Below are 13,910 nucleotides of genomic sequence, written 5' to 3' on the forward strand. Positions count from 1 at the left end.
GAGCTGCAGGTCTTCTCTGGAGGTCCATATTGGAAGTCCTGAAGCTTTCAGAAGAACCTGCAGAACTCTGTCATGGTCAACCTGCATCAGACAGGATACCGCATCTGTGTATGTGGAGAACGATTACACTGTAGTACTGCAGTACATGTGTAGTACTGCAGTACATGTGTAGTACTTCACATCTATGTGAATGTCAGTACTGTGACTGATTTTCTCTGTTGTAACAATAACAACAATAATAATAATACATTTTATTTGTAAAGTTCTACATTAAATATATAAATGGATAAAAACCAAACAATCAGTTAAAATGGGAATAAAAACAGAAACTTCAGGGGCACATTTCATTAACAGCTTTGTTCAACACAAACGTCTTTTTAAAACATCTGCTGTCTGATGAACGCTCATGAGGTCAGAGAGGAGGTTCTGGAGGTTCTGTCTCCATGGCCCTGGTTCTGGGCAGGAGGTGACAGGTGTTTTTACGGAGGTTTCTATTGGATGGTTGGTGACAGGTGAGTTCTTGAAGGTGTTCTGGAGTGTTGCCATGACAGCACTGATGGGTGTAATGAATTCATGTTGGTCCAACTACAGAGAACACCAGTAGAACCAGGAACAGCAGCCAGGTGTTTCTGTGGAACCACAACTGTCCAGTTCTTCATCCCCTTCTATGCTGTCGGTTCTGGTTTCAGCAGCTTCAGAGGCTCCTGACTGGACTCATTTTCATTCCAGGGTTGGGTTCTGGTAAGAACCTTTCTGGGCTGAACTCAGTAGAATGGAACCGTACAGGTTCTCCAGGTGTGTTCTGATGGTTCTCCAGTTGTGTTGTGACAACTGTTCTCCTTATTTTCAAAAGTTAATTCTTCCTGTGTGGTTTGTTGAATTATTGATATTCTTTACAAGAAAATCTCTGAGTCCATGAGCGCTTCAGTTCTGTTGGTGTTCCACGTGTTGTTCCGTGTTCGGTTGGTGTTCCACGTGTTGTTCCGTGTTCGGTTGGTGTTCCACGTGTTGTTCCGTGTTCTGTTGGTGCTCCACGTGTTGTTCCGTGTTCTGTTGGTGTTACACATGTTGTTCAGTGTTCTGTTGGTTAGTGGAGGTTGTAAGCATAAGTTGTGCATTTTCGGGTTGGAAGCATGAAACTTTCCACACTTATAAAGTAACCCCAGGTGAACATTTCTGGATGGAGAGGCAAGCCGTCTGAGCCCCTGGTGGCCACCGCAGGAACTAACATTTTTCTACCTGGTGAGCATCACAAAAACTGTTATCTATGGTCATTTTTTAATAGGTTTTTCTTCTGCGTGTTTTAAGCAGAAAATCTCATTTAGAAACCCCAGTGAACATTTCTAGAGTTGACAGACACTAGGCACCACCTGGTGGCAACCGCAAAAACTATAATTTCATTACCTGGCGAGTGTCAGTTTAACGGTTAAATGTGAGCAAATCTATTTCAAATTTTCATTCTCTGTATATTGGAAGCAGAATATTTGGCACATTTGTAAACACAGATAAGCATCTAAGGAGAGGAAGATAATCCCGGATTGACATTGCAGGAGCTTAACTTTTTTTCCGAATGTCCATGAAACTGTTAGATCTGACACTGTTATTTTCATATTTCATCTTAATTTGGAAGCATAAAGAAATTAGCATGTTTGAAAAGTAGTGTAAGTGAACATGTTTTTATAGAGAGGGCTACTGCCAGATTTCTCTGGTGGCCATATCATCAGCTGAAATTAGGTTACAAACATGCATGAAATTGAAATTCAAATTTTCTGTCAATGTTGCTTTACACAACTATGGTTAGGGAGTAAGCTGGTCAAACTATCAAGTGGTCCATCCGTATGGCTTGTGAAATATTTTATGATACAGTGAAACCCATGGAAATCTACAGGAGACAACGCAAGACAACTGACACGGCCATTAATGATGGCAGCTGTTGTGTGGTCCAGTCTGGGTATAGGTAGAGTTGATGATGGGCAGACGAAACCTAGTGAGACAAGACAGGATATTGCGGCTACACTCAAGTTTAAGTTGTCTGTGTCTGGAAGCAATGGCCTTCACAGTGGCAGAGGCCTGTGCAGTTGAGCTCTGCATTGTACCAGGTACACGCACCTCTGCACGAAACCCTACAGTTACAATGGATGAGCTCATAGCACATCTCATGAGCCTGTTGGAGGGTGGTTCACTTTGGAGTCCACCAACAAGATCCCTCATCCCATTCCCAACCAAACAAGGAAGGGCTAGGTAGAGGTGCGGCTTTCTCAAGGGACTTGCCCCACACGTGTCCTCCTTGGTATGTGACTAAGGATGTGCTGTCTGAGTGCAGCTCTTGTTGGAGGGATGCCGTCAAGTGTTTTAGACTTTCTTGAGAACATATGCTGTCTGGCCTCATTGACACTGGAAAGTTCACTAGTGCGGTCATACATTACCACAACAAATCTCTCAACAAGAGCAACCACATCCTCTGGTAAATCATTTGCCGCATCTGCCAAGAAAGAGAATGCGTCTGTTGCCTCTGGGAAGGCAGTCCAGGTATCCCAGGCCCTCTTCTTCCCTCTACCAGAAAAGAAGGATCTGACATCGCACCCTGTAAAGGCATGGAAGAAGAGTAGGGTGCGTGCCTTGGGTGGTGACAGAGCAGAAGCAATCTCATGTACAGCAATGTATCTTTGGCTTTTCCCAGTGCCAAACAAAACCCACAGTCTACATGTGTGTGTCTACATGTGTGTGTGTCTGCCTGTGTGTGTCTACATGTGTGTGTCTACCTGTGTGTGTCTGCCTGTGTGTGTCTACATGTGTGTGTCTACATGTGTGTGTCTACATGTGTGTGTCTACATGTGTGTGTCTACCTGTGTGTGTCTGCCTGTGTGTGTCTACCTGTGTGTGTCTACATGTGTGTCTACCTGTGGGTGTCTACATGTGTGTCTGCCTGTGTGTGTCTGCCTGTGTGTGTCTACATGTGTGTGTCTACATGTGTGTGTCTACCTGTGTGTGTCTACATGTGTGTGTCTGCCTGTGTGTCTACATGTGTGTGTCTGCCTGTGTGTCTACATGTGTGTGTCTGCCTGTGTGTGTCTACATGTGTGTGTCTGCCTGTGTGTCTACATGTGTGTGTCTGCCTGTGTGTCTACATGTGTGTGTCTGCCTGTGTGTCTACATGTGTGTGTCTGCCTGTGTGTCTACATGTGTGTGTCTACCTGTGTGTGTCTACATGTGTGTGTCTGCCTGTGTGTCTACATGTGTGTGTCTGCCTGTGTGTCTACATGTGTGTGTCTGCCTGTGTGTCTACATGTGTGTGTCTGCCTGTGTGTCTACATGTGTGTGTCTACATGTGTGTGTCTACATGTGTGTGTGTCTACCTGTGTGAGGTGAGCTCCAGGTGTGCTGCTGCCGTAGGTCTGGTTGGTGGTCCGGTACAGGAGGTGACTTCTTCTCTGACTGAAACACAAACAGGACGGACGTTAATGAGAGTTTATTGGAGAAGCTTCCATCAGTCTGATCAAAGCTTCTCAGATAAAAGTAATCATTTCTTGTGTTTTTTGGGTCACTGAGAAAGAATCTGATGTTTAAAAGTGTCAGTTGGCTCTAGTTTTTGAGATACACAGGAGGTCAGTATGTATGAGCCTTGGTTCAGGATAATACATCAGTTACGTTGTGTTAAGCATAGAAGAATATCTTAGAAAAGTAGAAATAAACTAAAATGTCGCTCTGAGTGGAGCTCTAAATAAAAGTGACAATAACTCTGTACAGAACATGTGAAACTTGTATATGTTGCAGGTATAAAGTGACATGCATCAGTAACGCTGACTGCTTCTGCTACATTTGTGGCAAAGTGACTTTTGATCCCAAAGCGCAGCATAACTCCTATGGTTAAGAAAGCCTACCATGTTTATTTTTGCTGTAAAATTGGTGATCAAGATAAAAACTGGGCTCCACATATATGTTGCAACACTTGTGCAACAAATCTGCGACAGTGCCTCAGTAAGAAGGAGAAATCAATGCCATTTGCTGTTCCCATGGTATGGCGTGAGCCAGTTGACCACACCAATGATTGCTACTTCTGCATGGTCCCTCCAGTTGGGAAAGGCTTGTCCAGAAAGAAAACGTGGACTGTGCAATATCCCAATATTCCATCTGCTTTGCGTCCAGTGCTTCATGGAGAAGGACGACCAATTCCTGTACCTCCTGAATCGTATTCACTATAGTCTGATGAGGAGGATGAAACACATGATCAACAGCCATCAACATCACATGATGCAGACTTTTTTCAGCCAGTGTCACCTCACCCTCACCTCATAACCCAGATTGAACTGAATAATCTGGTCAGGGATCTGGATCTGCCCAAGAGTACGGCAGAACTACTGGGCTCCAGATTATAGAAGTGGAATCTCCTGGCTGATGACGTTAGGATGTAGAGATCGACTGATTATCGGTCGGGCCGATTATCGGCGCTGATATATGGAAATTTGACGTATATCGGCATCGGCCTTTTTTTAATCCGACCGGCCGATATGAAGAAATCAATTTAAAACTGGGTTATTTCGGCTCAGATGCAGCCGCGCTTCTGTCTCTCCTGCCTGCTGTCTCCTGCACTATTCACCCCGTCCTCTGATTGGTTAAGCAGCAGAGGCAGAGCCTCCGAAGAAGAAGCTGTCCTCACACACACTGGAGAGTGAGAGGAAAAGTTTTCTTGTGTGAGAAGCTCCAGACAGAAAACACCTGTCAAAGGTAAATGCAGAAAGCTCTTCCGGAATTGTAATAAACATAGAATAGAATAGAATGCCATTTATTGTCACTATACACAAGTACAATGAGATTTAGAGCATCTCCATCAGTGCAAGATACATGTAATAAAAATCACAAAAAAGGATAAGTTAAAACAGTTAAAAAGAATAAAAGTGCATGGTCAGTGTGATATTGCACATTAGAATAGTCCGTATTGCACAGTAGACGGTTTTGAGGTAGTCTGGGGGGGGGGGGGGGGGTTTGGAATGTCAGTGCATGTTTGAATTCAGAGTGGTGATGGCTTTTGGAAAGAAACTGTTTTTGAGTCTGTTTGTTTTGGTTCTGATGCACCTGCAGCGCCTTCCTGAGGGCAGCGGGACAAACAGGTCGGAACCAGGGTGGAAGTTGTCCTTGATGATGTTTCCTGCCCTTTTAAGGCAGCGGGAGGTGTAAATGTCCATCAGGGAGGGGAGGGGGCAGCCGATGATTTTCTGTGCTGTCTTAACAACCCTCTGAAGCCCCTTCCTGTCTGCCATGGTGCAGCTGCCGTACCACACTGTGATGCAATAAGTCAGCAGGCTCTCAATGGACCAAGTTGTGTTTCTTGAGAACCCTCAGGAGGTGTAGTCGCTGCTGCGCCTTCTTAATGATCGCCGTAGTGTTGTCCGTCCAGGAGATGTCAGAGGAGATGAGGACGCCCAGGAACCGGAAGCTGTGGACCCTCTCCACACACTCACCGTTGATGTAGAGGGGGGCTAGGTCGGTGCTGAGCTTCCTAAAGTTGACAATGATCTCCTTTGTTTTCTTGGTGTTCAGAGCCAGGTTGTTTTCTGAACACCAAGCTGCCAACTTCAGGACCTCCCCTCTGTAGGCTGCCTCATCTTCTCCTGTGATGAGTCCGACAACTGTTGTGTCGTCAGCAAACTTCACGATGAGGTTGCTGTTGTGGGCCGGACGACAGTCATGGGTGTAGAGGCAGTACAGGGGGGGCTCAGCACACAGCCTTGTGGGGAGCCGGTGCTCAGTGTCCGCGTGGAGGACAGGTGGGGGCCGAGTCTCACAGCCTGGGGCCGGTTGGTGAGGAAGTCCTTTGTCCAGGCACATGTGAGAGGGGGGAGGCCGAGAGTGTCCAGTTTGGTGATGAGAATGTCTGGAATGATTGTATTGAAGGCAGAGCTAAAATCTACGAAGAGCATTCGGACATAGCTCTGCTGCTGCTCCAGATGTGACAGCGCAGAGTGTAGAGCTACAGCGATGGCGTCCTCAGTGGATCTGTTTGCACGATATGCAAACTGGTAGGTGTCGAAGTCTGGGGGGAGATGGTCCTTGATGTGCTGGAGGACCAGTCTCTCGAAGCACTTCATGATTATCGGAGTGAGGGCCACAGGACGATAATCGTTTGGGCTCGTGATGGGAGACTTCTTAGGTACTGGGATGATTGTGGCGGTTTTCAAACAGGGCGGAATGATTGCCTGTGACAGGGAGAGGTTGAAGATTCTGGTGAAGATGTGGGTGAGCTGGAGGGCACACGCCTTTAGCACTTTACCAGGAACACCATCAGGGCCAGCAGCCTTCTTGGGGTTCACTGCCAGGAGCACCCGTCTGACTTCATGCTCGCTGACAGTGAGTATAGTGGTGCAGGAACTGGGTGGGGGTGGGGGTAGTACAGGGGCTGCTGAGTGTTGCTGTTGGGACGTTTCAAAGCGAGCAAAAAATCTGTTTAGCTCCTCAGCCAGTGATGCACTCAGGTCTTCTGTTGTTGTAGTGCCGCCCCTGGAGTTTATGATGTCGTAAATGCCCTGCCACACCGCCCGTGTGTTGTTGCTGGACAGGTGAGACTCTATGCGCTTCTTATGGTCCGCCTTTGCTTTTTTAATTCCTTTTTTCAGATCCGCTCGAGCAGTCCTATAAAGGGCTCTGTCACCTGATCTGAAGGCAGCGTCGCGGGCTCTGAGGAGTGTATGGACCTGGCTGGTTAACCAGGGTTTCCGATTTGGGAAGACCCGGATGGTTTTTTCCACAGTCACATTCCCAATACAGAACTTGATGTAGTCCAGTACTGTTTCTGTGAAAGTTCCAAGCTCCTGCTGTTCAAATAGGTCCCAGTCTGTCTCAGTGAAGCAGTCCTGCAGTTGGGAAAGCGCGTCATCCGACCAGGTTGTGACAGTCTTTATGGTGGGCCTGGCACTATGTCTGAGGGAGGTGTAGGCTGGGGAGAGCAAAAGGGAAAGATGGTCTGACTGGCCGAGGTGGGGGAGGGGTATGGCTCTGTATGCATGCCTAATGTTGGAATAGACATGATCCAAGGTGTTTTCCCCTCTAGTGGAACATTTGACATGTTGGTAAAACGTCGGGAGTACAGTCTTCAGGTTGGCCTTATTAAAGTCTCCTGCAATTATGTGGACACCATCCGGATGTCCCGCTGGTGTACGTTGATGGTGTTCAGCAGGATGGAGAGCGCCGTGTTTACGTTGGCGTGTGGTGGGATATACACAGCCGTGACGATCACTACTGTTAGCTCTCTCGGTAGAAAAAAGGGCCGGCATCTTACAGACATGTACTCGAGGTCGGGGAACAGTGCTTGTCTATCACAGTCCCGTTGTTGCACCAGTTATTATGCACATACATACAGAGCCCCCCTCCTCTGCTCTTACCAGAGTCCTTAGTCCTGTCCCCGCGTAGCAGAGTGCGGCCCGCTAGCTGCATGCTAGCATCGGGTATGTCCGGGTGGAGCCAGGTTTCGGTGATAATCAGAATACAGCAATCCTGAACATAGCGATTCCCGGCAAGCTGTAGTTCCAAGTCGTCCGTTTTATGCACCAGGGATCTAGCATTGGCGAGATACAGGCTCGGCAGAGGTGGCTTGTGTGGTCGTTTTCTTAGCCTTAGCATAACACCGGACCTACGGCCCCGCTTCTGCTTCCTCTCCCTTCTCAGTCTGCGCCGTCTTCGAGACCCAACGACAATCCACGGAGAGCCCGATGGTCTTGCTAGGTCATCTGGTATGTTGTGTCTGTGGTGAAAGGCACTCGTGATGGGTGTCTGATGCTGGTTTCCAATGTCCAAAAGTTCCTGGCGGGTGTAGTGAATGTTCTCGCAGCCGATCGTGCACAAACAAACAAGAAATAATAACGAAAACAACGAAAAAGAGCACCGAAGAGGAGAGCCGTGAGCCGCTGCGACCGTGCGCGCCGCCATCCGTTCTCTATACACGGCTTCAACTACACAGCGCGACTCACATTTCCGGGTTCATTATTACACACAGATGAAAATATTCCACAAAAAACGGCCATAATCCAACCTTGGACATCCAGATGACACAAGCCAGTAAACTATTTTGTCCAAAACATGTCTTAAAGTCGGTATAAAATCCACGAATCGGTCGTTTTCAAGGAAATGCACCTCGCGATGCCCGTCTCGTCATACTTTTATTTATAAATAGAATATTAGCGATTTTTTGTACTGAAAATGGCTGGAATTGACTGAAGCTGAAGACTGCTGATAATAACGAGATGGAAACAGTCCATGATAGAAATGCATGTGTGTGTGATTAAGAGAGAGTGCATAAAAAACTCAGTTCACTTGTTTTAGGGAGCGCTAAGGTGGAGGCTGCTTACCCCTAAATCCCACATAACGCGAAACTGCTGCGCTGCGCAGCGCCGTGCTCTTGAATCGTGCTGCGCAGCACTTAGAACCCATTCTCTTCTATCAGACAATTTCCACTGCACACGCTGCGGAGCGCCAGCGCCGCGTCCCTGAAGCGCCGGCGCTGGAGATTCGCTTCAGGTCTATTTTCTGCGCCGCCGCTTCAAAACCTCGTAAATTCACTGTCGTTGAGAAAGCACCAGACAGGAAGTTAAACCGGAACTTTCAAAATAAAACACAATGAACGACCTCTCGGACGTAAATTTTTTCCTATATGTTGTTATTACACCTCCGGAGGCACGAGCATCGGGTTAACAGGGTCCCAGATACAACACGACGCCATGGGCGAAGAGAAATTACCGTTTTTATATAGAATAAACCACACAAAATTAACTATTGGATAAAGAAAAGCACTCATTTGAGATCAAAACATAAATCATGTACTAACCATGCTAGAAGTATAAATCACAGAGCAATGTGGCTGGGTCAAGCAGAGCGACCTTGTAGAAGTGAAATGAGGTGTGGTTTATTTATTTTCTGTTTATATCATGTGTTTTTATCGTGTGATATCGCTGTTCACACAAGAGCCTCTCTGAGGAGCAGCCCTCCCCATCCGGACGGCTGCGCTTGCTGTGTGCTTTGACTTTCGGAGCAAGACGGCGGCGCTTCGTTCCATTGCACGGCGCGATCGCATTATGTGGAACTTCGGGGTTAGCTTTTTCCATAAAATTAGTTCGTCGATCTGGCTCTAAGCACTCTGCAGACTATGTATTAGCAATGGGGAAAATACACCGTACTTTCCGGACAGTAAGCCGTTACTTTTTCTCACGCTTCGAACCCTACAGCTTGTACAACGATGTGGCTAATGTATAGATTTCTACGGGCCAGCTTCATGCCGTCAATACGTTTATCCTCGTCAGAAGGAAATTACCGAACCGGTCACAGTGGACCAATGAAACTGTTCGAATTAAATCAAACGCACTCACACTAAATTCTTCAGATCAGTCATTTTGCGCTTCATGCACACCCTCATCATGGAAAACATACCAAGGAATGCATATGATTTAGCTTTTAAGTTAAAGGCAATCGATCTGTCGGTCAAAGAAGTAAACAGAGCTACTGCACGTATTTATTTTGAGATCCGAATATTGGGATCTGTCAAGTAAGATGCAGATGTTGAGGTCTCAGAAAGCATTCAGGCTCATTATGGCCCTAAGGCAACAAAGGTTTTGAAGCAGACAAATAAAGAAACATTATAAGTTAACCACATAATTAAGATTGCTGAACAGTATATTTTCTAGAATGTTGATTTGATTTGATTAAAGTGATGATAAAGATGATTTATTATGTTTAAGATCAAGAAGAATGATTTAAGAAGTGATTCTGTGTAAAGTAATCCTTGTTTAGGTTCTGTATGTGTGTGTGCAGGCCTGAAGGGCTCTGTGTGTGTGTGTGCCTTAAACAAAGCAGAAGTGCAGAGAGCAACAATCACCATGACTCGGCAGCCACAGTGACACAGCAACCTCCTCAGAAAAAGGGGAAGTTTGGGAAAACCCAGAAGGATCTGTTGAAACGTGTGTGTGTTAAACAGAATGTGGACACTGTGTATTTGCTGTAACAACATGACTTCTGTATTACTGTTGTATGTGACAACAAGTTGATTGCCTAAGTTAGACGGAGCCAAGGGCGTACCTAGCCAGTTTTGTGTGTCAGGAGAGAGAGATAAAAGGGCAGAGCCACAAGCACAGAACGGGAGACGTTCGCCGGAGCTGCTAAAGAAGGGCTGCAAAGGGAACTTGGCCGGAGTTCTGAAGAATCTTCACCCTCCTCTATTGCCCGAGAGACGGGAAGACGACGCGGGACTTAGGCTCCAGAGATCGCTGAGGACATCGTTGGAAGCAAAGTCTTTTTCTGACTTTGTTCAACAAGCGAAGACCACACTCTGCCAAACGGAGAGTCCTAAGAGGTTCTGCAGTTATCCAGAAGAGATCAATAGAGGGGAGAACCGACTACACCCGAAGAGGCAAAGGAGGCAACAGCACCGGGCTGTTCCCCTCCCCGGGGCTGGGAGGTCCAGTGACCCACTACAGCCTGACCAGACGAGGGTTTTCCATCACCACCATACCACAGAGAAGACAGCTGGGGCGTAAGCACTAACGTTCCAGCCGATTCCAGAAGATAACTGCCAGACCACGATTGGCTTACGGGATTCCTCCGCTCCCCCTGCCGAGGGAAAAAATCCTTTTTGTCCGCAAAGAAGACATCGTAACAAGTCCTCTGGACAACTGAGGGCTTCTCCCAGACGCAAGTCAAGACCGAGTGATACGGTAGTGGCCACGCTGTTCGCTCTCTCTCCTAAATTTAATAATTAGAGAAGATTGTCAGGTACGCTCAATTTAGTTACTTTAGTCTCATTTTTAATCAGAAATAATTAATTGTTTTAATCATGAATTGTTGCTGTGCTCTTGCTAAATTTGCTTAATAAAATGCTTTGTTGCATTTAAAGAGAAGCCTGATGAAATTATTATAAACCACTAAAAATCTGCATAGTGGTAAAAAGTTAAGTTGATTGTGTGCATTCAATCCAATGGTTCTTAAAGGTTACTTAGTCCAAAGTGAGAGTGTTTAAACATTACCCCTGAGGTTAGTTCTTTCCAAACCTCTAAAACGAACCCAGGAATAGCACCAAGTGCAGGCAAGTCCTTAGAGAGAAGCTGACCGATAACGAATGTGAATGATAGATCAATTCTACTACTTAGAAAGGCTGCTTGGTGGGATAGCATTTATCAGATAAGAGGGGTGAGACGTTCGGATGCAAGGCAGTTAGAACCTGGGCGAGTGTCTCTCGACTCCAGCTTAATTATTCTGCTGAAACCTGTTAGGTGGAATACTAATAGGCAGATAGAATCTAACCCTTTAAACGGAGAGCTGGACCAGACTTAACCTGTGGTAAGGGTTAAAAAAGGCTAGACTGGCGAACAGATCCTTATATTCAGGTGCGCTCAATAGTCCGGAAATCACGGTATGTAATGTGGAGAATAGTATGTAGTTAAAGTCACGTGAAAAACTCTACAACTCACGACTACTAACGTTGCTATGAGCTTTCTGGTCCTATGATCTGAAAATGAACGGGAAGATGAGAGAGTAAAATTCAGAAATGATATTACTTTATAAAATCTCTGGAAGCAAGTTTTTATTTACATTTACTAGAGATACTGTTGAGCCTGAGAACTCCTGCACTTTTTGTTTTTGTTTGAAGTTTTTAAAAAAAGATAAGTCATTTCAGTTGTATTGAAATTTTACTTCATTTACTGTGAAAATAATTCAGGGAGCTATTATTTAAGTCTTTATTTAACTTTACAAGAGGTGCTGCTGAGCCTGAGAACTCCCTGTATTTTTGTTGTTTGAACTTAAAACAAAGACAAGTCATTGTAGTTATATTTAAATTTTACTGTATTTTCTGTGGAAAAATTTCAGAGAGCTATTTATTTAACCTTTTATTCAACTTTATAAGAGATGTTTCTGAGTCTAGGAAATTCAGGCGCTTCTGGAGCTGTTATTTTCTATTTGTGTGATTCAATAAACATGCTTTAGGCATTTCAATGAAGTTCAGTGTTTGCATTATTCAATGTTTTTAAGCCAATTTTTACACTTTTACTGTAAATGAATATCGGCTCCAAATACCGGTTATCGGCCTCCTCTAACTACTAATAATCGGTATCGGTCCTGAAAAACCCATATCGGTCTATCTCTATTGGGATGTCTTTATTTCATTATCGTTAAAAGGACTTGATTTCATTCTTCGACATGGAAGGTGACTTGGTATACTGCAGCAGGGAAGCTGATTCATAAAAGTGTTTGATAAACATCCAAAATTTGTATCATATTACTGCCATGGTAAAACAGTAACTTAAGCATATTAAGTAACTTTAAGCATGTTAAAAAGCCGTAAGTAACAATTTTGTTGGGAAATTTCACTGTTTGCACATTAAAAAGGTTAAAACACACGTGTCAGATATCTCAACAATGGTAGCCAATCATAAAAATGGTTTTCATATTTGAATTCAGCACATCAAAATACATAAGAATTGATACAATTCATTTCAGAAGCTGGCAACTTTTAAAAAATTTAGACCAGTGTTATTGTTATTATTATTGCTGTTATTATTATTGTTGTTGTTATCATTATTATTGTTGTTGTGGCTATTAACAGGTTGGTCAGTAAACATCAGCTCCACCTCCCGGCAGTTTTCCTCTTAAATCAGACTCACATCTGGACTTCACAATAAAACCAAGTACGACTACTACTAGTAACAGTAGTACTAGTAGTACTAGTAACAGTGGTACTCGTACTAGCAGCAGTAGTACTAGTAGTAGTATTATTGTTACTACTACTAGTAGTAGTAACAGTAATACTAGTTAGTAGTACCAGTCGTACTACTAACAGTCGTGAAAATTTTGACAATACTACTACTGTAGCCATAAAAGCACACTAGTACTATTTAATCTGCATATATTATTTCAGCAGCAGTACTCGCGGTACCAGCAGTACTACTGAAGTACGAGCAGTACTTTTTTTTTTTTTACCTGTATCCATGAAAACATCCGGACTCTGGATCCGTCCTGTCGCAGGTCTGGACTTTCTGCTCCGTCATGTCTGATCACAACACGCCGTTACCATGGAGACGGGTAACGCTCCTCGTGTCAACAGCTGCGCATGCGTCAGGCTGCTCCGTCTGAGGCTCTGAAGATGCTAAGTAACCATTTTAAACCGATTCTAAACATTAAGCTGATTTAATTCTGCCGGTAACGGAAGAATTACCGGCAGCAGAACCGGAGAGCAGAGTTGGCAGATCAGTGACGGGCTGTCGGTCTAAAAATGAATGTAAACTAATCAATAAATCTATCAATCTACAAATTTAATCAAAGTATGAATCCTGCTGCAGCTGCTAGTTCTGCTACCGGACTTCTGATGGGAGTTACCGGGAGCTGCCGGAGCTCCGGTACCGGGTGGAGCTCCGGTACCGGGTGGAGCTCCGCCAGCACCCGTCTCTCAGCAAACATCCACAAACGTCGGAACCACCGCTTCCTCCAGTCGGAGGCTCTGAAACGTGTCTAGGTTCCGTGGATCTGCTGAAGGACCACTTCCGGTTTTCTTAGAACCTCCTGCTCTGCATATCTATGCTGCTCTTCACATAGCTCTTCATATCCATACAGTCGAGCTTAATATCAGAATATTCTATTACTGTTAATCCCGCTATGAATATTAAAATACGCGGAACCATTTGTCCTGTATCATAGCTACATGTATGACGTTTGCAGCAAAAAAAATAAAAATAAAAAACGCGTGAAAATCAGTTTAATATTCAGAGTTAAGATGGATTAAATGCGCTGTCAAACAGCGCTGAGTGGAGCGGATGACCGGACCAGGATGGCGGCCCCAGCGTCTACTCTCGTTCGTATCTATGCTCCTGCTGCTCACCTGAACTTCCTGAACTCTTCTTCTTTGTCCACACTGGACTCCGCAGCGCCGCCATCAGGCT

At 45.0% G+C, this 13,910-nt stretch overlaps 1 protein-coding gene across 1 annotated transcript in view; it reads right to left on the minus strand.

Moving 5' to 3' along the window:
• Window positions 1-13,879, minus strand: part of pierce1 (piercer of microtubule wall 1) — a 14,694-nt gene extending 815 nt beyond the window's left edge. The window contains exons 1-2 of the mRNA XM_051951024.1: window positions 12,955-13,879; window positions 3,357-3,435 (exon numbers count right to left, since the gene is read on the minus strand). Coding sequence (XP_051806984.1) covers window positions 3,357-3,435; window positions 12,955-13,022 — 147 coding nt within the window. The 5' untranslated portion in view covers window positions 13,023-13,879. The remainder of the gene's footprint in view (window positions 1-3,356; window positions 3,436-12,954) is intronic.
• Between the last annotated feature and the right edge of the window lie 31 nt (window positions 13,880-13,910).

Source organism: Acanthochromis polyacanthus, chromosome 7 (genome assembly GCF_021347895.1).
Source record: "Acanthochromis polyacanthus isolate Apoly-LR-REF ecotype Palm Island chromosome 7, KAUST_Apoly_ChrSc, whole genome shotgun sequence".
Lineage (NCBI taxonomy): Eukaryota > Metazoa > Chordata > Actinopteri > Pomacentridae > Acanthochromis > Acanthochromis polyacanthus.